This window comes from Psammomys obesus, unplaced genomic scaffold (assembly GCF_907164565.1).
Source record: "Psammomys obesus unplaced genomic scaffold, mPsaObe1.curated_primary_1811, whole genome shotgun sequence".
Classification (NCBI taxonomy): domain Eukaryota; kingdom Metazoa; phylum Chordata; class Mammalia; order Rodentia; family Muridae; genus Psammomys; species Psammomys obesus.
The window spans coordinates 34,616,464-34,641,548 of record NW_026596034.1 but is presented as its reverse complement, the minus strand read 5'-3'; the positions used below and the strand labels follow the sequence as shown (position 1 = coordinate 34,641,548).

Here is a 25,085-nt window from a genome sequence, read left to right as displayed (position 1 = left end):
GTTGGTTGGTTGGTTGGTTGGTTGGTTGGTTGGTTGGTTGGTTGGTTGGTTGGTTGGTTGGTTTTTCGATACAGGTTTTCTCTGGGTAGCCTTGGCTGTCCTGGACTCACTTTGCAGACCAGGCTGGCTTCAGACTCGCAGAGTTCCACCTGCCTCTGCCTCCCTGAGTGTTGGGATCACACACCTGATGATCTTGAGGTCTTGACATGTGTTTTCCAGCACAGGGGTTTGTCATCTGCCAGCTTAGCAGCTGCACGTTAGTTCAGAGAGCGTCGAAGGCTGCCTTCTACTCAGTGTGGCTCCTGCCTAGAGCTTTCGAAATCAAGAGCCTTGGGCTTTCCCGCACATGGAGGCAATCAGTCTGCCTTTCAACAAGGCCCCAGGTACACCTGGGGCACAGGGTTAGCTTGAGGAGCACCCAGCACTGGTGGTGTGAGAGGCAGGGAGTGAAAAGACCTACCCAGGATGCTGAGACCCTTCCCCAGAAGGGCCTCAGTGAGGCATACTGCCAACCAATGACAGCAAGTAGTGATAGCCTTCCATGACCCTCCCCAAGACAAGCAGCTTAGAGGGGCTGCTGAGGACAGGGGCTCTGAAGAAACTGACCCCAGGCCTGCAGCGGTGGGTTCCGCTTGGCCCTTATGGATCCCAAGCCCCTAACAAAGCCACACCCCAAGGAGGGGCTTCTGCCCGCCACAAGAATTAAGACATGCCTCATCAGGCCAGAAGCCTCCAAAATTGCAAGCTCTTGGGGCGGGTGGCCTTGGTCTGTTCTCTTCCCTCAGACTTGGATCCGTAACCAGAAACATGCCCTTAGGGCCCCCTAATGAATAGCTCAAGAGCCCATCCTTGCAGAGGTAGACTCTCCTTCCGCCCGCCCCTCGGGGCTGAAGCAATACAGCTGAAGCACAGAGAAGAAAACTAAATTGGGATCTGCTGGGCCAGGAGTGTGGGGCACCTTGCTGGGTTTGGTAAGGATCAGGGCTCCAGGCACTATGGGGCTGAGTTTGGAAGCGCAGTTGTGGGTGGGAGTTGGGGCTTAAGCATCTACGGGAGAGGAAACTGGGACTTTAGATGAAAGGGAGACAGAGGGATGAGGTCAGGGTCGCCTTGGGGTTAGAGGGAGTACAGGAGAGAGAAGCAATGTACGTTAGAGGGCCAGGGGTGAATGAACATGGCGCCCTTTGGAAGAGGAGAGGAAACTTAAGAAGAGGCTGGGTGAGGAGTACCATAACTGCCTTGGCTCATGCTGACCGGGCTTTGAGACCTTGAATTTAAAGGATCAGAAAGGAAGATTTGATGCTAATCCTCTCTCTCTGTCCCCCTGCTGCCCCAGCCATGGAAGGACAGAGTAGAGGGAGCAGAGGCCTTCTGGAGAAGTCCCTCCCTGCCACCCCCAGTCCCACTCTGTCCTCGCTGGGTGCCGTGTTCATTCTCCTGAAGTCTGCCCTGGGCGCCGGCCTGCTCAACTTCCCCTGGGCCTTCTACAGGGCAGGAGGCATGGTGCCCACCTTCCTGGTGGCACTGGTAAGTCACGGAGGTTGTCTCGGGGCAGGTGGAAGATGGCTCTGCCTCTTCCGGGTGGGCTCCTCAGTATCGCTTCTGCAAAGCTGGCTGTCTTGTGTGTGGTAGCTGGGATCTTGTTCTCCAGCCTCTGTGCCTGGGAGACATGTCCCACTCCAAGTGGGTCACGTGAAAGTATTGTCCCACCGAGTCTCCATGGGCTCTTAGGGTTAAGATGAGATCCGTCTCTCCCCGAAGTGTTAGAAGGAAAAAGGCACCAGCCACAGGACCAGAACAATCCGGGATGCGGGACTGTCCAGGGGTGGGGTGGGGCTGTGTGCTGAGGGGCTCAGCTTGCACATTCTGGGCCCGCACAGGTGCTTCCAGGTGAGTTTAGCCCATGAGGGAGGGGTGGACCGGACACTGAGCTCTCAACAGTGAGCACACAGAGCATCTTGGGAAGTTGCAGCCATGCCTGCAGCCCTGCAGCGGACTGAGATGACTGCAGTGTGTCTGGGCAGTGCAGACAGGAGCCTGTTTGTGGGATCTGGGGTGGAGTGTGGGTTTGGGGCAGTATTCTAAATCACGTATGTGTGAAAATTGTTCACTATAAATGATGGGGAGAGCCCTGGAAGGCAGTAAGAGCCCCTACTGCCACATAGAAACCACAAACCCCACCCTTTCCACACAGCACTCATCCTGAGGCTGCACCTAAATGCATCAGGCCCCAGCACCCCTGAGAGTTGGTTGGGTGAATGGGACCGTCATCATTTCACAGGTCAAACGGCAGGGTCAGAGAACCTGCTTTCCACAACACAGGCTTTGTGAGGTTTCATCTGTCCCGCAGGGCAAAGCTGTCCTATTCCCGGCCTCAGAGCGGCTGTGGGCACCCACCTCCCTCCTGAAGCTCTTGGGCAGGGCTCTGCCAGAAACCTAAGCCTTGCGCAGCTCTTTGCAGAGGCTTTATGGAGGGCACACTTGGGCCAGGTGGCCTGTGAGTGATGCCTCGAATGTGCAGGCCCACCATCATCCCCTCTGTAGGTCTCTCTGGTCTTCCTGGTCAGCGGACTGGTCGTCCTGGGGTATGCAGCCTCTGTCAGTGGCCAGACCACCTACCAGGGTGTGGTCCGTGAGCTGTGTGGAGCTGCCATGGGGAAGCTGTGTGAGGCCTGCTTCCTGACCAACCTGCTCATGATCTCCGTGGCCTTCCTCAGGGTGATCGGGGACCAGCTGGAGAAGTGTGAGTCCCTTCCCTGGCATTGGGCTAACCCAGGGTACAGGCCCTGTCATGACTCTTGGGCTCCCAGTTGATGAGCAGGACAGTGGATAGTTGATGGGCCTAAAGAGGGACAGTAGAGGCAAGGGCTTGTCTGAGGACCCAACACAGATAGGAAGGGAGCAGTCCTGAGGGCTTGAGAGGGACAAAGGCTGAAGGTGCAATGGCTCATGGAGACAGCCCCTTTCACAGATGGCAAAACTAAGCCAACCGCAGAAAGGAACCTCCTGAGAGCGTCCCGGCAGCACCTTTCCTTTGGGCACCACAAAAACACGCATGATCACGGCCTCTGGTCCTCTACTGAGGCTTCTTCTCTAGGCTGTCTGCGCCTGGCTCACTTTCCCACCTTCTGTTTGCACCAGGTGTGGGCTCTGTTCACTTGGCTCCAGCCCCAGTCCATCTTTTCTGAGTTTTTAAATGTCCTGGTGAAGCTACTGTGATCTAAGAACTGGGTGTTGACGCCTCCAGCTGTGACTTCCGGCCTTGCTGCTTCACCCTTTAATTCCAGCCTCCTCCGCTCCACCGCTTTTGAAGCTCCATGATTAGGCACATCCTTTATTAATATGAAATATTCTGCTTTATCTCTGGCATGAAGCCTCCCTCTCTGTGAATAGACTCACCAGCTTCCTGCCCATCAGCGTCCATGGCTATCGCAACCATTCATCCCTGAAGCCTGCCACGGCTTGGCGATTGTCAATACATTCCTCATAGACAGCATATGGCTGAGTCGTGTGCATTTTTTTCTTTTTAATTATCTCGACAACCTCGGACTTTTAATAGAAATCTTTAGGCTTAATTGGTATATAGATGTTGCTAAGGTTAGATTACAGCCTACTGTGTTGCAGTTTGTGTCTTTCCTGCCCTTGCATGAAGGGACCTCTTCCACCCCCATCCCCCGGCTTGGGATTGTAGAACCTCTGACACTGTCCGATGCCAAAGAATATGGAGGATGGAGTACCTAGCCCTCCCAGTGAGGAAATGGTCACACACTGGCAGTGGCAAGGAGAACCCCCTCCCATGCCTTAGATCCAGGCTGGGCGGAGAAGCCAGAGTCTCAGGGATAGAGCCCTGTGGCCAGAAATGAGCCACCGCAGACCTCGGACTGAGAGGGGAGAGAGCAGCTCTTTCTGGTCTATCACTGGGGTATATCTGCCCTTGACATCCTGCACGCTTGGAAAGAAGAGTGCTACAAAGAGCCTGAGTGCTTAGGGACAATCACTGTATGAGTTAGACCCCATCGCCAGCGGCGCGGAGGACTTCGTGGGCTGTTTAGGCGGTTCAGGATTGTGAAGGAGGTGGCGTTGTAACTGACGTGAGGGCTGGTGTTTCCTGGCTGCAGGTAACTGGTGCCTGCAGGGTTTGCACCCTGCGAAGTGTAGCGTTCTAAAACCCGCCTGAGATCTGAATGTGCCTCTCACCACCTGCCTTCTCTTGGTGGCACGGGAGTGACTCTAACCTCTGCAGGGTGAGCTGGCTGTGGGACCCTTCCTCACCTCGCCAGCTGGGGGAGCTGTGCTCACAAGGCAATTATTTCTATGGGAGGCTACCTTTGAGGAGCTCTGAGAAGGGCTTACTCACACAGTGCCAGCCACCCTGCCATGACCCTCTCTCAGCCTCGCCTCTGTCCAGTGGTCCCTTGCTTTCCTCCCCCACCTGCCCTCCCTCTTAGACAACATTGGCCGTCTGGCTGGTTTCCACGGTTCTTTCACTGAGAGGTTGTCTGTGTCCCTTGCTCTTAAGTGAGGTGTGTCCGCTGTGGCTTTGTCCTGCAGCGTGTGGCACAAGAGATCTCACGGCAGGTCTCCATGTGGCTTTTAGGAGGCTGGGCAGCTTCCGGCTTAGAAAGGTCCTGGCTGCCATGGTCAAAGTTGAGCCAGCAGAAGGGCCCATGAGGAGAGACAGAGGCTGAGGGTCAGCCCCCAAGGATCCTAACCCCCCTTGGTGGAAAGAAGGGCCAGCCCAGCTTCCCCTAACATTTACCCTCCAATTTACAATGTGGGCATGATTCACAGGCCTCAGCCACCCAGCTTTGGAGCAGGCAGTTACTGAGCAGCTGAGCTGTGGCAAGCACCAAGGGGCTCACTCTTTCCAGAAGTGGTCCTATTTGACCTCAGCTAGCCACTGGGTTTCTTCTGAGCCAAGCCAAAGGAACCTTGGTCAGCTCTCAGTACCACAAAGGCAGAGAAGGAAAGCTCACTGTATGTTTGTTGAGTGACTTCATGAAATATGGGGTTTCTTCCTTCACAAGGGCATGGGATGGGTCCCATTCCATTTCCGATCCCTTCACTCTCAGGATGACTTAACCACCGGCCCGTGTGTCTGTGCCCTGTGGTACCGTGGGCTCCAGGCCTAACTCCTATCCCCGTCTCTGACAGTGTGTGACTCCCTCCTGCCTGACGTCCCACAGCCCTGGTACGCAGCCCAGCACTTCACCCTGCCCCTGATCTCCGTGCTGCTCATCTTTCCCCTGTCAGCACTGAGGGAAATCGCCTTCCAGAAGTACACCAGGTATGGGGCCCTTGGCAGTTTCTGGGCAGGGCAGCTGTGTGACAGGGCCCAACTTTGGGCAGTACTGTTTCAGGAGAGATAAAGGAAGGGCAGGTTTGTTTCCGTTTGAGAAGAAAACTGGAAGTTTTACAGGTTCTCTGATCCCACAGTAGAAAATAGAAATAAGTCAAGAGATACCAACAGCAGGTCTTAAAACAATAATCATAGCTGGACGTGGTGGCACACACCTTTAATCCCAGCACTTGGGAGACAGAGGCCAAGTAGATCTCCGTGAGTTTGAGGCCAGCCTGGTCTATAGAGTGAGCTCAGGACATCCAGGGCTATACAGGGAAACCCTGTCTTGAAAAGAAAAAGAAAAAAGGAAGGAAGGAAGGAAGGAAGGAAGGAAGGAAGGAAGGAAGGAAGGAAGGAAGGAAAGAGGGAAGAAAAGAAGGAAGGAAAGAAGGGATGTGCGCATTGACCACCACATTGAGAAAAGAAGCATCTGTTACCAAGGCTGGGGAGCAGGACTAATCAATGGGTATAGACAAAGCCTCAGGCTTTGGACCAGTTTTACAATACCAGGCATGGATTCTCTCCTGTGGAGCAGGCCTCAGGTCCAGTCAGATAGCTTCTGGTTACCCTACCAGTCATTCTATGACCACCCAGCAGGTTGGTCATGTAGCATGCAGTGCCCAGAGCTGGGTAAGACCATTGACATCTTTCTTCCTGCAACAGCCTGCATGGCACCTACCACCACCGTGAAAGCGGTGAAAGCTGGTCATCAGGGAGGAAGTGTCCCAGTCGGCTGGAGATTGATTTCTCTATGTCCTGAGACCGAAGTGGATAGCCTCTTCAGATAGGGTCTTGCTATCTAGCTCTGGTGGACAACCAAACTCGTGGCAACAGCCTGTGGTTTTTTATGGGCAGAGTGACCTTGCTGACCAGTAACTCATACCAGAGGTATCCCATGCTGGGCACTGAGATTTTTGTTGCGTAACCCATGTCTTCAGAAGCAGTATTGTTCACTCATGTAGGGCTCTGCTATTCTTTTTTTCTTTTCTTTCTTTTTTTTTTTCTTTCTTTCTTTCTTTTTTTTTTTTTTTTTGAGATAGGGTCTTACTATGTAGTTCTGTCTGATTTTGAACTCACAGAGATCCACCTTCTTCTTCCTCCTGAATGCTGAGATTAAAGGCACATCTAACTTAAGCTACTTTTTAAAAGAATTAAAAAAAAAAAATAGCTTACAGAGTAGTCTTTTCCATAAGGATTTTTCATATGTCCTTGGTTTTGGCTAGACCCACCCTATAGCTTTTCTTTCCTCCACTCTTACCCCCATTTATGCTTTAACCTTTGACCTCAGTATCACTCCCCCACACACATACACATTTTAATATCTCATATGTTCTACCACTGCCTTCTCCATTAAGGCTTCTGGGACTCATGAGAGAACAGTAGAGTTTGGCTGGCTGGGTCGGTCTGAGCCTCTTCCCTTAGTAGATGTTCCAGTTCCATCCATTTTTCTGCACATTCCTTCATTTTGCTGTTCTCCTCAGCTGACTAAAATGCCACTGTAACAGCACATGTCATTTAACCGTGGCAGGCTTCCCACACGCACAGCCTCACCGGCTAGACAGTTAGATGGAAATTTTTTTCCCCACCTTTAAGCTTTCAAGATGGTGTTGAAAAACCAAGCTAATGACAGACAGACTTGGTCCAAGTTCAAGTTCATTGCTGGCCTTTTCCCTTGTGTGTGACTAGCAATGTACTTGGTAACCCTGGGAGCAAAGACCTCAGAGCCCAGTCCCTCTGCACCTGCAGACTACAAGGCTCCTGTGGCCTCAAAGCCACACCAGGCTCTTCTTCCCCTCCTCTGGGGCCAAGCCTGAGGCTGTATTGTCTTAGATGTCAAACTTCAGCAGCTGCCTGGCACTTACTGGTGAGAGGAGAGGTGTCCCAGTTGCTCTCCCCGAGGATGCTGGGCCACCTGGTACCCATACTGACCTCTGGACCCGGGCAGCACTGCCCAGCCACCCCCTGGTGCTCCTCATATGGAGAGGGAATGGTGGTTCGGGAGGAGAGCTTCCTTGCTCCGCTAGCAGCATCCCAGGGCAGAGCTGGGATGCGCCTGTAGGTACTGGCTGTGTGTCTCTGGTGCAGGATCTCTGACTCTGTCCTGTGTACGCCAGCATCCTAGGTACCCTGGCTGCTTGCTACCTTGCCCTGGTCGTCACGGTGCAGTACTACCTACAGCCTCAGGGCCTCGTGCGCCAGCCTCGTCCTCTGCAGAGGTGAGTCCGGGGAAACAGTTTTTCCTGTTTCCTGGGTGGGAACAGGATGTTTGAAAGGGGATCCTCTGGGGCTGCAGAACCCTGGCTCTTTCCTGTGAGATCCCTCCTGTCTCTGAAGTGTGATAGAGCCAGGGAACTTTCTCCTTCAGAAAACAAACAAACAACAACAAAAGACACCAAAGGCCACAGCAGCCTGGGGCTCCTGGGCCAAAATCAAACACACCCTCCATGTGGAGGCTGTGGGACCTGGCAGATGCCCAGTCTTAGGGAACAGTGAACAGTGAGGCTGTTGAGCAGCCAAGACTAGGGCTGAAAGTAAGGTAGGGTGTCATTTAGGGACTCAAAGCTATGATGAAGACTTTTTTTTTTTTTTTTTTCTGCCGTGGGTGAACTGGGGCACCCTTGGTGTTCTGAGCACAGCAGGGATGAAACATGGCTCGTTCCTGAAAAGGATTGCCAGGTGGGCTGTAGGAGTCAGGTGCCATGCAGGATGTCCCAGCCCAGGCCTGATGCCTCTGGTCGGGGAGCCTCCCAGGCAGGGGAGCATTCCAGAGAGGGGACCATCCCAGGCAGGTGATATGATGTGGTCAGATGCTGGGTGTGTGGACGTCTGCTTCTTGGTACAGGGCCAGCCCACGGGCATGTAACTCTGTAGTCTCCACTCTTAGAATTTTCGGTCATGATTGAAACAGGGGCCATCCTGTACAGGGACCCACAATGATACGGTTGGCCTGGCCAGGGGCTACAAGTGGCAAGGAAACAGGAGTCAGAGGATGTGTGTCTCAGACAGAGAAGCCTGAGGGCCAGGGCATGGTAGAAGTGGCTTGGAGACATTTGCTAGATGTCCACTTGTCTGGTCAGCTGTGTGTGCCTGCAGTTTGGGGGAGCCTAGCTACGGGCAGCAGAGCTGTGGTGATGTGTGGAGGACAGTGTGGGAGGCTCTAGGTGCGGATGTCTTTGCTGCTGGTCTGTGGAGCCGCGGTATGGAAGCGGGAGTTGGAGGAGTTAAAAGAACCTGGGTGGGTTTTTAAGACAAGTGGGTTTTCAAGGGGCTGCTGTGACAAGTCCCTATAAACCAAACATCCAGGAATGTTTCCCTCAGAACTCCAGGAATGTGTCTTCCCTCAAAGTGCTGGGGTCAGAGATCACTCATGTTCAATCAGACCATGGCATGGGTGGGGTCCATTCCTTCTGGAGTCTCTGGGAAAGCCTCTTACTTTCCCTGCGTTTAGCTGGTTCTCACAGTCCTCCAACAGTGGCCCTTCCTCCTCTGAAGCCAGATATGTGGTAGTGTGGTCTGGTCATGGCTTCCCTATCACAGCTGGGCAGGGGTTTCGGTTGTGCCCTGTGGTCTCCTACGGCACACTGGGCTCACCTCCATGACCCAAGACACTGCTCATTCTTGGAAACTATCAGGGCAGGGATGTCTTGGAGGCTGTTAACTTCCACAGCTGAAAATGCTGACCGCAGGGGCCGCTGTTCATGCTACTCTGTGCTGTGTATTCCTGTGGGTGTCAGAGACTGTCATGAAGAGCTGCTTGGCAAAGCAAACGTGGCCCACTAATAGGAGCCGGGAGAGGGAGACTTGTGCCTGATATGGACATGGGACCACCAACATTGCATTTGGGGGGGAATGTGTTAGACAGTGGTTGCCTGTGCCCTAGCACCCCACAACATTGGGGATGGGCAGCCTCTAGAGGGAAGATAGGGCTTCTGTCTTGCCACCGCCTTGCCCAAACCCCACCCACACAGGCAGTGTCATGTCACCAAATGTCCACAAAGATGTATTTAGAACGTGCAGCACTGAACAAGCTTCCTTTTGGCCCCGGAGCATGTGCACAGACTCAGCTGTTCAAAACACATCTTGCAGAGACACCCTCCATCACATTTCTCTGACTTCATTTAAGACAAATACTCTCAGGTTGAAGGTTGTTTCTAACTCCTTAATGAACACCTGTCCCTGTCTATTCACAGCCCGCCTCCCTGGACCTCTGTGTTTATCGTCTTCCCTACCATCTGCTTTGGCTTTCAGGTAGGTTTAGAATGTGACATTTTCAGGCTTCTGAGCTCTCTGGAGTGCACAGCTCCCCCCCACACACACACACACACAACCCCCTTCTCCCCCAGGAGAAGTCTGAGTGCTTGTTCTCTCAGTGCTCAGCTGTGCTAAGGGCTGTCTTCCAGAGGCTGGCTGTGACATCTGGGCCACCTAGAGGGGATGTGGGCTGTCGCTGAGTTTCTCCCCTCCACCCCCACTGTCAGCAGTACCATGTTGGTGGGGTGTGGAATCCAGAGAAGGGGTGGACACCTGGGACATGCCTCTCTGAAGAGTGATCATAGAACTGCCAGCAGGCCTGGGGATAGAGCCACCCACATACTGCTTGCAGAATGGGTGGATTCTGCCCTCGGCCTTGCAGAAGAAAGATCAAACCTCTTGAAGTTTTACTGCCTGGAGGGTATAGGGAGAAGACGGGAGGCCAAGTGACGGGACTGGGGACCAGATAGGCAGAAATGCCAGTAGAACGTTAGTTACTAGAGCAAAGCCACCATTCTCTGTCCCAGCAGAGGGTGAGTGAGTGACAGACAGCCAAAGGGATCTGGTGGGGTAGCCTTGTGCCTCCTCCCCTGACCCTCCAGTTTTGTTCTTCAGCTTCCATTTTCTTTCAGAACTGTTTTTGATAAGCTCTGACAACACTGCCATTTCTCAGCCCTGTAATTGCCTCACTGTCACTTCCGAAGCTCTGTGAGTGGCTAGTGAGACACTCTTTCACCTGATATTTTGAAAGCAACATGGGGCTGATTTTGCTCTGGGTTGTCTTCCTGGGTGTGGTCAACATGGAGTCGCCTGTGCCAGCCCACTTCCGAATGCTCACAGCCCTCATCTTGACCTCAGCTCCCTCCTTAGTTCTCCTAGCAACCAAGCTGTGGTTTCCAGGGTTTCCAGGGCTGTTGTGATTAGGGAGCATGGGAAGGACAGGATGTGAGTATGGGAGTGGGGGTGAGGCTCAGGCCAGGGGTGGATGAAGGATCTGGAGAGTCAGGAGTCTGAGGAGATTCACGAAGATGGAGATGGTGGAGCTTGGCAGCTTGGGCTGCAAGGAAGGAAAGCCAGCAAGGCTTATGGCTATCAGGACTTCTGACAGGATTCAAATACCAACTCTCCTCAAGCACATTTAGAAATAGGGCACCCCCCTATCCCAGCTTGCACTGGATCAGCCAAGGGCCTAGGAGAGCAGGGAGCTGTAGACTGTGTCTCCAGCCACCCTGGCCACCCCTGGTTTTGTTTTAAGCAGACTCGCTGAGGGTCAGTTCACCTCATACAACTACCCTTCTGTGGCTATGTGGCTATGTTCAGAGCTGCACCTTGTGGCCACTAGCAACTTGAATAGTGGCTCCTGCTCCTCCTCTTCCTCTTTCTCCCAGGCCTTTCTCCCATGGCTCTGCTGTCTGTAAATCTTCCTGCCGTTGGTGGTCTGTGGGCCTATATAAAGCGTCCATCTTTCAGCTGGGCCTTGGGTATCATCTGGTACCTCATTCCTTTTTTTTTTTGTTTGTTTTTGTTTGTTTGGTTGGTTTTGGTTTTCAACACTGGGTTTCTCTGTGTAGCCCTGGCTGTCCTGGAGCTCACTCTGTAGACCAGGCTGGCCTCAGAGATCTACCTGCCTCTGCCTCTTGAGTGCTGTGTTTGAAGGTGTGTGTCACCTTTTTAAAGCCATGTGACAGTCAGTTGTGTGGACTGAAGCTGTCACACTTTTTGGCTCATGTCAACCCTCCGCTGTGCCTTGACTAAGGACTGGGTGCCTGACTGCAGTGCTGTCTTCAAATAGGCGCATACGGCAGGCAGGCTCCTGGATATGCCTGCGCCCCGAGCAGCTCCACTCTGTGGTGGGGGAGGCTTGGCTGCATTGCTGTCTTCACAGCTGAGAGGCTCTGGGTTCCCCAAATGTGGCATTGCCTATGGTTCCCCAAAGCAGAACCCGTGACAGGGCAAGATGCTCATGTCCCTTCAGGAGCCACAGGGGGCTGTAAGAGGCCCTGCAGGATCCTTTCACTGTCCTGACAGGTACGCAGGGCACACACAAAGTGCTGCTGGACAGAGAAGGGAGGGCTTACCCTGAGATCCAAGGGTCTGGCATAGTCGCCACTGCCTGCCTGAGCTTGCCACTAGCCTAGGGCCTCCTGACCATCAGAGAAGCCCAGGGCAGACTGTGAGGGTATACCACTGCCCCAGGTGTGTGGGCTACGGTTAGTGTGTCGGTGGGGTCTGTGGGTTGGGCCAGGAAGAGTAAGGCCTATGTGCCTCACCACTGGCCCTGTGCTCCAGGGTTCCTGGGAGCACTGTGGCTCCTCCACCTCATACCAACTAGGAACCAAGCACAGGCTAAAGGAGGGATGGTGGAGCTGCAGACTCTCTTTTGTTGGCCTTAAGCTACCGGTGGAGTCAAGAGACAGCATGTGTTACCTAGCATGGTTCTGAGCTGGGGATGGTGAGAGAGAGGCTGAACAGACAGGCCGGGAAAACTCACAGCAGGAACTGGGGCCAGTGGGAACAAAGAGCTGTATTTAGGATGAGGGCAAGGGTGTGACTGTGGTGGATAATAGGGTTGCATCCTGATGAACATCTCTTACCCTGTGGGCTCCTTAGGGTCCCTCGCTGCTTGTATGCTACCATGGCTGTGGCTGCAACCCAGGTGAGGCGAGCCAAATTACATGTCTTACACAGAGAATTGCCGCCATGATATAGCATATCACCTTAAGAATTTTTTTTTACTTGCTTGTTTCGTTTGCGTATGTGTGCCCATATGTGACAGCGAATGTGTGGAGGTCAAAGGGAAATTTGCAGGAGTCAGTTCTGTCCTTCCACCTCGCAGGCTCTAGGAGTCAAACTCAAGGCATCAGACTTGAGTTTGTCACACCTTGGTGGCAGGCTCCTTCACCTGCTGAGCCGTCTTGTTGGCTCAGAATTTGCTTCTTCTTCTTCTTTTTTTTTAAGTGTAAATCGTAAGTGTGGGTGTTCCCCCATGACCTCCCCAGAGGGTCTCCAACACCTACCTTCTTCATCGGTAGCATCCACTCCACCTGAACTGTTGTCCAGAGTTACTACACATGTGGGGTCCCAGCTGCTTGATGGTGCCCCAGAAGCGCCTGATGGCCTCTGGGGATATTTGGAGTTTTAAACATACATGGGAGTCCAGCAGTCTAGGCAGGGAATGCTGCTCGAAGCTCTTCTCTGAAACACGGGACAGCCCTCATGGCAGGAACTATCCCCTCCCCGTGTGCAGACAGCATCCTTGGGACCTTTAGACCACTGGACGCTGAGGCGGGAGTCAAGGTCACTCCTGAGAGCTGCCGGGTGTCCTGACATTTGCCGGTGGACAAATGTCCAGGTGCTTCCCCACATCAGGGTGCAGGACCTCTCCAGCCATCCCTGGAGGCTCTGAGCTGCAGGTTCTGTCTTCCAGTGCCACGAGGCCGCCGTGTCCATCTACTGCAGCATGCAGAACCAGAGCCTCTCGCACTGGGCCCTGGTCTCTGTGTTGTCCTTGCTGGCCTGCTGCCTGGTCTACTCCCTGACAGGTAGGGCCTGAGGGGTTCCCTAGAGGGGAGGGAGTGGCCATGGAAAGGGGTAAAGACAAGGTTCCTTAGAAGGACATCCAGAGCTAGGTGGGATGGCTACAGATAGGGAAACTGAGGCTTCGAGGGGTTCCACAGTCCCACAGTTAGATAAGCAAAGCTGAGACCCGAACTACATTCTGAATGGCCCCAAAGGCCCTGTGCTCACTTGTGGTGCCTCCCCTGCTAGTCTGGGGTGTGGTTGTATCTCAGAGTGGCCATGAGAGGCCCGAGGTCACAGCATGTACATATACAGGCTGGGCCTCATACGGGTGACTTTGAGTGGCTACTGTCTGGTGGCCCTTCCTGCTCTCATCTGCTGGAGCCTCTGACTGGGAAGGCTTTAAGCCACAGTGAATCTGCTGTGCAGCCTTGGACTCATACTGTCACCTGAGGGACTGGCCAGGGACCTTTGCTGCAGACAGCGGATCTGTCACTCTGCAGCCCCAGGCTCTGAAGGCTGCGACGGTATTATCTCCTCCAGTGTCCCTAGTGTTGGGGTTAGTAGAATCACAGGATCACCTAGTTAGGCTCCAAGAGATAGCTGTGTGTTTAAGCCAGAGGTAACGTCCCAGGCCAGGCCAAGGGACCAGGGTGGCAAGAAGTTGTGTAGTCCTGTGGGAAGGAGCTAGCTCTCCTCTCCTGTGAGCTGTGTGGCCGTGAGGGATCAGGGATGGTCTCGGCCTTAGCTCTCCCATCTGGAAGAAGTCTGTGCTACCAGCAGCTTCCTTGGCTGCTGTTGCCCAGAGCAGGGGGACACAGCACGTGTGTGTGTCTATTTTCCAAGGCTCTGGGTGCTTTTAGTCACTGGCCATCATCTAAGCCCTGGCCCCAGCCGTGAGCAACCAATCAATCTGCAGGAGAGTTTAGACTGCAGAACAAGGAGCCCTTCCAGAGCCTCCCAACCATACCAAAGGGAACCCCTCTTGCAGGGAAATGTATTTGTGAGGGATATTCTCACTGCAGATGCTTGCCCCCTTCTTCCCCACCTGCAGGGGTCTATGGCTTCCTGACCTTCGGGACGGAAGTTTCTGCCGACGTCTTGATGTCCTACCCGGGCAATGACACGGCCATCGTTGTAGCACGTGTTCTCTTCGCCGTCTCCATCGTGACCGTCTACCCCATTGTGCTGTTTCTGGGGAGGTGAGTCTGTTCGGCTCAGTGCAACCACTGCTTGTGTTCTCTATCTATGGTGGGGGAGGGGTAAGCGTGCACTGTGGGGCCGAGGCCACCTCTGATGGACAGAGCGGGGTCCACGAGTACAGAGAGTAAGCATCAGAACTGGACCAGGAACCTTGACTTCTCACCCTGCAGGGCTAAGAGGTGCCCTGGGGAACACACAGCTGGGCGAGGAGCAGACTTGCCAGGTGTAAAGGTCACAGAGGCCGAGAAATCAGCGGCCATAGGCGCTGGCTGAGCACTGACATCCATGCATCCGCAGGTCTGTAATGCAGGACTTTTGGAAAAAGAGCTACTGGGCCACATGGGGCCCCCCAGTGCTGGCGGACCCCTCAGGGCCATGGGTTCGGCTACCTCTGACCTTTCTATGGGTGTCAGTGACACTAGCCATGGCTCTGTTCCTCCCGGACCTCAGCGAGATCATTAGCATTATCGGTGGCATCAGCTCCTTCTTCATCTTCATCTTCCCGGGTGAGTGTCTGCATATAGCCTTGGTCTACAGAAGCTATTCTCAACCTGTGGGTCACGACCCCTTCACCAACCCTCTGTCTCCAAAAATATTTACCTTACAATTGACGACGGTAGAGAAATTACAGTTGGGAAGTGTCAACAGAAATAGTTGCATGGTTGGGGGTCACCACAGCATGAGGAAGTGTATTAAAGGGTCGCAGCATTAGGAAGGTTGAGAAGCACTGGTCTATAGGATCTGGAGGGGGGATGAGGGCCTCGCTTACTCAGCCCGGCGTGGGTCAGGCTTTCCAGACTCTTCCTGGGTAAATGGCTCAGCAGCCCTAGATGGATGTGTTGTCATTCCATCCCACAAATGGGAAGACAGAGGCCCAGGACCCAGGGCACACCTGGCCTGTGACAGAGTGGAAAGGCTACCAGGTCCACTGCCTGTGCCTCCCACTGTGTGGGTGGTTGGTCATTTCTAAATACCATCTGTGTGCAACTCACAAGGCTCACAGCCCAAAAGAGTGCCAGTCTTCTTGGCACTGGCCCAGACCTGGAGGCAGGTACTGTGTCCTGCAGTGAAGTTTCTGAGGAAGCTTTCCCGGTGTACATGAGGCGAGATGCTAAGTTCTGGGGGACACAGCAGGTGTGTTTTCCAGATGGGGAGCCCAGCAGGGGTGAGACTGTAGAAAGGCTTCAGAGCGGCTTCCAGGCACAATAGGGGCCCAGGCACAGAGCAGTACATAGCACACAGCGGTGCTTCCGTGTGTAGACTTGGCAATCCTGCTATGGAAAGAGCAGTATTAGGCAAATATTGAAGTTGAGGGACCATGACCCGATGTAGAGCCATGGCCAGATGTTGGCCCTGAAACTGATAGCACCAACCATGGCCGACCCAGGTTGTCTCTGGGGCTGATAGCGCCTCTATAAGTGGGTAGAAGCCAGGGGAGAGAGCGTCACTGTTCACTCTGGTTTTGGGTACAACTTGACGAGTTTCACGGTGCCTGTCTCTTTCAACTGCTTGGTCTGAGGCGGCCTCTTTCAATTCTGGCCCAGGCCCCGCGCCTTTTCAAAGTTCCAGCTCTTGCCTGTGCCCAAGCCAACCACCTGGGGAGGGTCAGTGTGGGAGCATTTCCGTGGGAGCTCCAGGCAGAACTGGCAGGCTTTGAAGCTGAACAGAACTTAATGGGATGCTGGAGGTGGGACCCAGGACTCATGCGTGCCAGGCCAGAGCTCTGTAGCTAAAGTACAGGCCAGCTATAATACATACATATAGGAGGAGGGGTGGGAGGCAGCAGACAATCTGAGATATTGTTCCTTAGGTACACAGACAGGGTCTCTCATTAGCCTAGAACTCACCAAGGAGGCCATACTGCCAGGAATCTGCCTGTGTCACTCACATGCTCCCTTCATTTAATGTGTGTGTGTGTGTGTGTGTGTGTGTGTGTGTGTACATGCATGTATGTGTGCATGCAGGTAGAGAGGCCCAAGATTGACATCGGGTGTCTTGAGCTTATGTACTTGTTAGACCTGGAGCTTGCCATTTCAGCTAGTCTAGATAGCCCACTGTGCCAACCATATGCCAGCCATGCTGTTCAGCTGAGTCATTTTAGGGGCCCTTAGCTGGAGACCTCACCAGCCTCACTAACTTCAAACTGGCCCCCTAACCACTGGGTCAGACTACCAGTCCCGATGTGCCACTTTTCCATTGACCACCTGAGGACTGTGGGGCTTTGGCAGCTCTCTGTACCTCCATTTCAGTGAGGGAGAGCCAAGGTGACCTCCTGTCTCCTTTACAGGTTTGTGCCTCATCTGTGCTGTGGACACGGAGCCCATAGGCCCAAGAGTCAAGTGAGTGTCCCCAAGATAAAGCTGATGCCTAAGGTGTACTGAGGAGCTGGGAGCTCAAATGATGTGTTCTTCTGGGCCTAGGAAACTATAGGTGGTGGGTGTGGCCTGTATAAGAACAGCACAGGTCTCCAGCCAGCCTTCACCCATGTATGCATGTTAGCTTCCAGGCTCTGTGACTGGGACTTCCTGTCTGCGTGGAGTATGCCCGCTTTCTTCCAGTGGCCCATGCTATATCTCCTTTGAAGCGTGGCTCAGGGTAGGAGCAGGGCAGGGGCTGGGCCTGAGTGGTTGACAGGACTTGGGCTCACCTGCTGTGTCATCATGGTAGCAGATTTTGCCGGGGTTGGGGGCTGCTTTAATCTAGACCCCCTCCTATACTTCTCGGTTGTGTGTGGCTCGGGAGGCTGTGGGAACAGGGCCAGCCCCAGCCCAGACCCTGGAATCCAAGGCTCCTCGCTTACCCACCCCCTTGAATGCCCTGCACAGCTGTGGAAATAAACTGAAGTAGCTAGAAGGGTGCAGGGCTAGCTGTCTGCAGAGAATGACCATGGCCGGGCGGGCATTAGTGGCACAAATGCGCGCTGGGAGCTCTGGAGGCAGGCCTCAGATGGGCTGAAGGCAGGCTGCTTCGTGGGTGGCAAACCTTTATCACGCTCCCCTTAGGAAGACACTTACCTGCAGACCCTGTTCTGGATAGGGCCCTCGTCCCATGTAAGCATGCAATGTGTCCTGCCTCTCAGTCCATTTCAGACGCCCATGGCTTGCAGAGGCCATGGATATGGGTGCCTGCTCCAGGCCTGTGTAAAGTCCCCATCTTTCAGCCCTGGTGAGCCCGAGACCCATTTTTTCAGGGGAGCAGGTATGGCTCGGACCCCTTGGTCCTTGTCACGGCCAAGCTCACCACGGATCATTCATGGGCTTTCAAGATGATTTTCTGAACCTGCCCTCTGTCCTTCCCTGTCGTCAGCAAGTGACATTAAGTCCTGTGGGCTTTGGGGGTGCTAATGCTGTTCAGCCAGGGATGTCCCCCTCTGGTGACAGTTGCTTCTAGTCCCTGTGAAGGCTGCAGTGATCTGGAAGCCCTGCCATTTGCTGGTCCAGTTAGTGATCACCAGTTAAGGAAATGCTCTGTAGGCTTGCCTAGAGCCATGTGGATCTATGGAGACATTTCCTAAGTAGAGGTTCTCTTTCTCAGTGGCTGGCTGGCCTGGTTGCCCCACTCTCCTCCGGTTCTGCGCCATAACTGTCTTCTTGCCTGTGTGTGGCTCAGGGCTTTGGGCTTCTCCCTCACTTATGGGCTGTAGATGCTGTGAGGAAAGCGGTTTAAGGTTGCGCCTCCCTTGATCCCATTTCTTTATTTTTATTTTTATTTTATTTATTTATTACACATACAGTGTTCTGTCTGCATGCCAGCAGAGGGCATCAGATCTCATTATAGATGGTTGTGAGCCACCATGTGGTTGCTGGGAATTGAACTCAGGACCTCTGGAAGAGCAGCCCATTTCTTTTCTTCAATAAAGTATAGAGGAGGGATGAGGCATTGCACCAAGAGACTTTATTTCCTGCTGTCTCTCTGATAAAAGAGAAAGGAATGTCCCACATCAATCACCAATTCAGAATATGTCCAACATGCTTGCCTGCAGCCTGGTCCTCTGGAGGCTTTTTTCTCACTTGCCCTCCTCTCAGATGATTTTAGCCTGTGTCAATTTGATGTAAAGCCATCCAGCACAGAGAATTTTGTCTGTCTAACTCAACGACACTCCTGGTCTGCCAGCGCTGCCTGGCACTGCACACTGCCAGCCACACAACCAGATACGTTGCTTTGTAGGTGCTGCCTGGAGGCCTGGGGCACCCTCTCCGTGCTGGTGGGTACCTTCATCTTTGGGCAGAGCACAGCTGTGGCCGTGGTGGAGCTGCTCTGAGAGGCCTCTGGGCTGACCCGTCACTCCTGCACTCCTGTGGGTTCTCACCATCACAAAGGTGCTGTCCTACCTGCTGGCCGCCTTCTGAGCGCTGCTCCTCCTGCGGCTCCCGGGGCCCTAGTGAGGAAGGACTGCTGTGACAAGTTACCTCCAGCTGGTGACTCAGGACAGTGGAAGCTCTGCTGCTGAAAGGCAGAGTATGAGCCAGAGTGTGGAGGGCCGCGCTGCCTCAGAAGGCTCTGGAACGCTCCTCCACTGTCCTCCTCTGGTGGTTGTAGGAGGTCCTTGGTGACCCTGGCTTGTAGATGTATCACTCTAGTCTCTGTTCATAGTCACAGGGTCAAATCCTGCCCTATATGTCTCTGTTCAAGGTTCCCTTTCCCAAGCAGGATGCCAGTTACCCAGTCTGGGTCTGTCTCCAGTTTGTTGGCACTTGTCTGCTCTGGCTATTTCTCCTCTTAGTTACTGAAGATGTGTGTCTTAGTAATTGTTCTGTTGCTGAACTTATAGACAAGTTCACTGGTAGTCTACAGTTTCAGAAGGTGAGTCCATGACCATGGCATGGCAGCTGGCGGGCAAGCATGGTGCTATAGCAGTGGCTGAGAGCTTGCACCCTTATCTGCAAGCCCAAGGCAGAGAGGGCACACTGGGAGTGGTGTGAACTTTTGACCAGTGACACACCTCCTCCCCTTATGAGACCACACCTCCTAATCCTTCCCCAACAGTGGAGACCAAGCATTCAAACATATGAGCCTGTGGGGGCCATTTGCATCCAAACCACCATATTCCAGTCCCTGGTCCCAAAGGCTTGGAGCAATGTCATAATGCAAAATGCATTCAAATGTCCCCGTGGTTGGGCTTTGACTTAAGGTTATGTGAGGATATAATGAATTTGTGACGCAAGCATGAGAATGTCCGATGTTGCTGTTTCTCGGGAAGTAGACTTGGAATGCCAACAAATGTGGGGAGGAACACAGGGATACTTGTGTGACCTTCCTCAGTTTCTAGAAAATAGTAAACAATATTCTCATACCTTAGACATTTTTTCTGAAGACAAACAACATGGTTGTGGTTCATATAACCTTGAACATGCTGGGCTGTGAAGAAGGTGTCTCTGTGATGGTAAGCCCCTAATTCTGTTAGCAGTGGAGCAGCAATAAAAATGAGCCTTGGACTGCAAATGCATTCAAGCGCCTTGAATCCCCTGGTTTCCTCATGTCAGTACTTCCAGGCAACCTCTCCCACCTCTATCTTTTTTTTTTTTAATAGTCTCAGCAGTTTAAAATTCAGAGTTTCTTCTGAGACTCAAGACAATCTCTTGTGTATGTACTTCCAACATGATAACATAGAACATACATTCTAAAAGGGAGGAAAAGGGGCACAGTGTGAAGAGAAACTGGACCAGAGAAAGACTGGAAACCAGCAGGGCAAACTCTGAATCCTGTAACTTCATGTGTGATGTCAAAGGGCTAGGTGGCTCTATCCTTCCAGCTTTGCCAACTGTCACAGCTGTGTCTCAGGCTGGTTCCACCCCCTGTAGGCAGCTTTCCCTGGCAGACAGCCATGGCCCTGGCACCGCCAACATCTTGGGGTCTCCAACACAATGCAGGCTTCACCTTCACAGCTTCATGCAGTGGCCTCTCAGGGTTTCGGTGCAGAAACTCCCCTGCCACACATCTGGTTTCAGCATCCTTTTCACCAAGAATAATCCACAACCCACTTATTTACTCCTGTATCCTTCATGAGGCTAAAGCCAGAACCACACAGCGGATGCTGCTGAGTTCAACTGCTTGCTTGGGATGGAGCCTGCCGGCTTCTGTGAATTATATTTGCATAATAATATTTGTTTGATTTATTGATGATTTTTAGATGCAGAGAACCCCTCAGGCCTTTTCTTCTTACAAACTGCAGGGTTATCTGGGTGGCGCCTCACCCTGAGGGCGTCTCATCCCTCCTCTCTTTCAGCACTAATCACGATTCCAACGTTGAATTTCCTAGTGTTCTTTTTCTCCCCAGACTGCACATTTTGTACTTCCCTTTGTCCCGTTTGCTCTTTTTTAAAGATTTGTTTGTTTGTTTTATGTGTATGAGTGCTGTAGCTGCATGTACATCTGATGCCAGAAGAGGGCATCAGATCCCAGTATAGGTAGTTGTGAGCCACCGTGTGGTTGCTGGGAATTGAACTCAGGACCTCTGGAAGAGCAGACAATGCTCTTAACCACTGAGCCATTTCTCCAGCCCTCTGGGCTATCTTGAAATCGTCATCAACTCTTCAGTGTAGCCTTCAGCATATTCTTGTTTATATATGCTGGGTTGGGGGAGCCACCCCTGCTGGGGGAAGGTAAGGGTGGGGACCTGGCTGTTCCCTGGGCGCAAGTGCTTCCTGGTACAGCATCTCTGTGCCAGACCCTTCCTGCCTGTGCCACGTACTATGTCTGGGACCTCATGAGGTTGGTGTAACTGTCTGTGGCTTTGTGTTTTCCCCCATGTGTTTGAAGGCTTGGAGTTGTAAAGTTGAGAGAGTTCATACACTTTAAGACTCATCCCTTGGGAGGCATACTGACGTGGTTCAGTGTGTTCAGCCCACAGTTATCTCTCTACCTCATGCCTGTGCCCTGACCCCACGCTCCTCTCTTGGCCTCTGCGTCTTGCTGGCTTAGCTGTGCCATGAGCAGATGCTGCAGCAGATGGTTGTATGTGGCTGCCCTGGTGTGATGTCATGTATTTCCCCCTCCAATATGTTTAACTGCAGAGTCCACTAAAGCAGGGGAGTCAAACCCACCCATCCCATAAGATCTTCTGTGAGACCAGACTACTTTGGGCTTGAATTCCCTTTCTCCTCCTCTTTGTTTTTCTGCACTGTGCAGTGGCCATAGGGGTCTGCCTCCATCCTCTGATCACCCCTGGGTGATCTGCTATGTCCTCATTAATGAGCTCAGGATTTTCCTAAAAGGATGGGTTTCCAGAATAAGCCCTGCAGAGTATCTAAGGACTTCTCAGCTCCTTGGGACAGGCAATGTTCAGACAGCCTATCATTGTAAATTAAAGGTTTACAGCCCTGGCCAGGGAGGCTGGGCCCCTGTGAGACCTTTTGCTGTACTCGGTGTGGTGGTTTGAACAGGTTTGGCCCCCATAGACTCCTGTGTTTGAATGCTTGGCCCATAGGGAGTGGCACTATTAGGAAGTGTGGCCTTGTTGGAAGAGTAGGTGTGGCCTCCCTGGAGGAAGTATGTCACTGTAGGGGTGGGCTTTGAGGCTATATATGCTCAAGCTATGTCCAGTGTGGCTCACAGTCTCCTTCTGCTGTCTGTGGATCAACAAGTAGAACTCACAGCTCCTTCTCCAGCACCATGTCTACCTGTATGCTGCCATGCTTCCCGCCATAGTGATAATAAACTAAACCTCTGAACCCATAAGCCAGCCCCCATTAAATGCTCTCCTTTTTCTAGAGTTGCCGTGGACACGGTGTCTCTTCACAGCAATGGAAACCCTAAGTTTCAGTAATGGCCAAGCAGGGGTAGTAGGGGCCTGAGTGAAGGAGGCTGAAAGAAAATGGCTTTGGAGCTGAGCCACTGGCTCTGCTCCCGGGAAAGGCGTGTGCACCTGTTCTAACATCTCATTTTCCCCAGAAAGATGGAACAGGTTTTTTGGGGTGTGTGTGTATGACAGGTGTTCTGTGTACAGCAAATGTATAAAGGTTATCCCAGTCAGCTGGAGCAATGTCATGATGGGGACCCAGATGGTTGAGAACGGCAGGAAACACTGAGTTTCCCTGCAGCCAAAGGGCTTGCCTGGGAAGAGGGCACATGAAGAAGTGAGGATGAGGACCCTGTCCCTGGAGGGGACAGGATGTTGCTTCTGGAGACAAAGCACCCATCTCAATTCTGTAACAGGAGCAGATATAAGTCACAGATCTGCATAATTAGAGCATATAATACAATGCAATTAGAGAAATACAAACTGGACACTACACTCTGACATCAAACTAGTAAGTGGAGGGAAAAGGACTTGGGGAATCGCCAGCTTCAGTTCTAAGTAGCTTTCAGGTTTGGACAGCAGCTGGCTATGGGAGGGGTGCATGGGGCAGCCTTGGGCCCAGGCTCTGGCCTGTGAGTGTGTCGCTTGGCTTGTAGGCTGTGTGGCCCTCTTGAAGTCTGCACCCTTTCTGAACCTTGCTCACCCTTAGGTCACAGCATAGAGAAGCTCCAGCCAGTGGCATCCCAGTTCCCTGTCCTTTCTCCCTCCCTGTCCCTCATTCTCAGGCCCTATTGTCCTCCAATGAGACAAAGCTAAGGGCAGCTGAAGGACCCCTTCTCCCCCCCCCCCCCCCCCACCAAGGGGGTCTTCAGCACGGAGCAGAAGTCGCTAGCACCATCAAAGATGATTAACTGTGGTTGAGTGTAGACACCCCCCCCCATGTCACCACTGACATTATGGGCAAAGGATGTGGCGCTCCTGCCCGAGAGACACAAGCAGTGGGCATGCTGAGTGCCAGGGGAACCTCTCTGTAGCCAGGGCAGCCTTGGCTGCTACCTGCAGCCTCAGGAGCGGCCAGAACACGGGCCCACAGGATCCAAACAGGATCACTCTGCAGAGGGCATGGGTGTGCATGAGGCAGCTGGCTAGCGAGCCAGGCAGGAAGGTCAGGAGCTGAAGGGGTCCTGAGGAACGACATGAGACACAGCCCATCACTCCAAGGCCTCCCTCCGCTCCGGGGCATCCGGCATGTGTCCTGTGTTGGAGCGGCATCTCCTCCTGGGGCTCCCTCTACCCTTTGAGCATCCTCTTCCTTGGCCCAGCCACAACCTGTCAACCTGCCTGTGGACTGTATAATACGTGGCCACGTGTGTCTGGCATCCTTCACTTTTGCAGTGTTTTCCAGGTCTATGTGTGTTGTAGCAGGTGTCAGCATCCTTCATTGTGACTGAAGGTAGCCGTCCCTCTGAATCCACGGGACCCTGGCTCCAGACTCCATGGATCTGTCTGTGGACGGGGAGTCTCTCACATAAAAGGTACTGTACAGAATATGAACCTTGCACACCATTTCTTTACTGTCTCTTTAGATTATCGCCAGAAGAGAGCCACCCGAATGGTCACACGGTTTAGGGAGTATGTGCCATAAACATATGACAAGCACTGCAGCCTGAGTACACAGAGCATGTCAGCAGCAGTGAGGATTTTTATTTGACCTGTGGTTAGCTGAATCCCAGATGTTGAAACTGTGGATACAGGAGACCAGGGTCAGCTCTGATGGGGACAGTGTGTGCTGGTTATATCAAGTTTTGTCAACTTGATACAAGCTAGAGTCACTGGGAAGAGGACCCTCAACTGAGGAACTGCCTAGATAAGACTGGCCTGCAGACAAGTCGGTAATTGTCTTGATTGCTAATGGGTGTAGGAGGGCCCAGCTGACTGTGGGCAGTACCATTCCCTAGGCAGGTAGTCCTGGGCTTTATGAGAAAGCCAGTTGAGCAAGCCAGTAAGCAGCCTTGCTCTGTGCTTTCTGCCTTGAGTTTTCTCATTGATGAACTGTGACCTGGAAATGTAAGCAAAAAAACAACAACAACAACAACAACAACAACAAACAAAAAAGAAACAAACAAAAACAACAAACAAACAAAACAAAAGCCACTTTCCTCTCCAAGTTGCTTTTGGTCAAAGTGTTTTATTACAGCAACAGAAAAGAAAACTAGGACACCTTGGGTACGGGGACCCAGGGCTGCTGTGCTACTCTGCTGTAGGATTGCAACACGGGGTTTTATCTGGTTCTCCCCATGAATGCTGTGTCAGGTGTCTGTCTATCTCAAATAGCCTTTCTCCATGTGGGTGTTTCGTGTGGGGTAAAGTGTGTACACCTGGAGGGCAGAGCCGGACTTCCAGTATCTTTCTTTTTTGTTCTTCGCCTCACTTTTTAAGACAGGCTCTCTCACAGAACCAGAAGCTCGCTGTGTCAGCTAGGCTGGCTTGCTGTGTCAGCTAATGAGTTCTTAGTCTCTGCCCATCCTGGTACCAGGCACCTTCCCTCCACAATTCGGGGGTTGCATGCATTCACGGCCATGCTTTTAACATGAGTTCTGGGGATTTGACCTCGGTTCCTCATGCTTACTTAGCAAATGTTCTACCCACGGAGCATCCTCCCTGCTCAGCTCAGTGTCTTTTGTGTATACAGGAGCAGACTCGCTGGGTTATTTGAACTATTGTCGTGAACTATTTGAGGAAGCAGGCACAGATATTGACAGGACTCTGGAGCTGTTCTCCCAAGACACCGCTGCTGTGGTGTGGGGCCAGGCACAGGATTGTGGGTCGCAGCAGGCTCTGTACTTGGATCTCCTTGAGGTACTACCATGCCGTGTGACCTTGGTGAGTAACCTTCCCTCTCTGTGTCTGTGTGTCTTCTTCTGGGCATACCAGGTCTGGTGAGCACAATGGGTGATGTCGCGTGGCAGGAGCTTGGGTCTGTGTCTGGCTAGAGTGTAAATGTAGTGGACCCTGAAGAATCTGTTAGGGGAA

General features: G+C 52.7%; 1 protein-coding gene across 1 annotated transcript; it reads left to right on the top strand.

Annotated features, from left to right (window-relative positions):
* The first annotated feature begins 1,338 nt into the window (after positions 1-1,338).
* Positions 1,339-19,661, top strand: Slc38a8 (solute carrier family 38 member 8). Its single transcript, XM_055621453.1, has 10 exons — positions 1,339-1,527; positions 2,545-2,743; positions 5,155-5,287; positions 7,456-7,557; positions 9,532-9,589; positions 13,020-13,134; positions 14,166-14,313; positions 14,612-14,820; positions 16,602-16,653; positions 18,482-19,661. Exons 1-10 carry the CDS (start codon positions 1,339-1,341, stop codon positions 18,573-18,575), a joined length of 1,299 nt encoding a protein of 432 aa, XP_055477428.1. The 3' UTR covers positions 18,576-19,661.
* Positions 19,662-25,085: the final 5,424 nt, after the last annotated feature.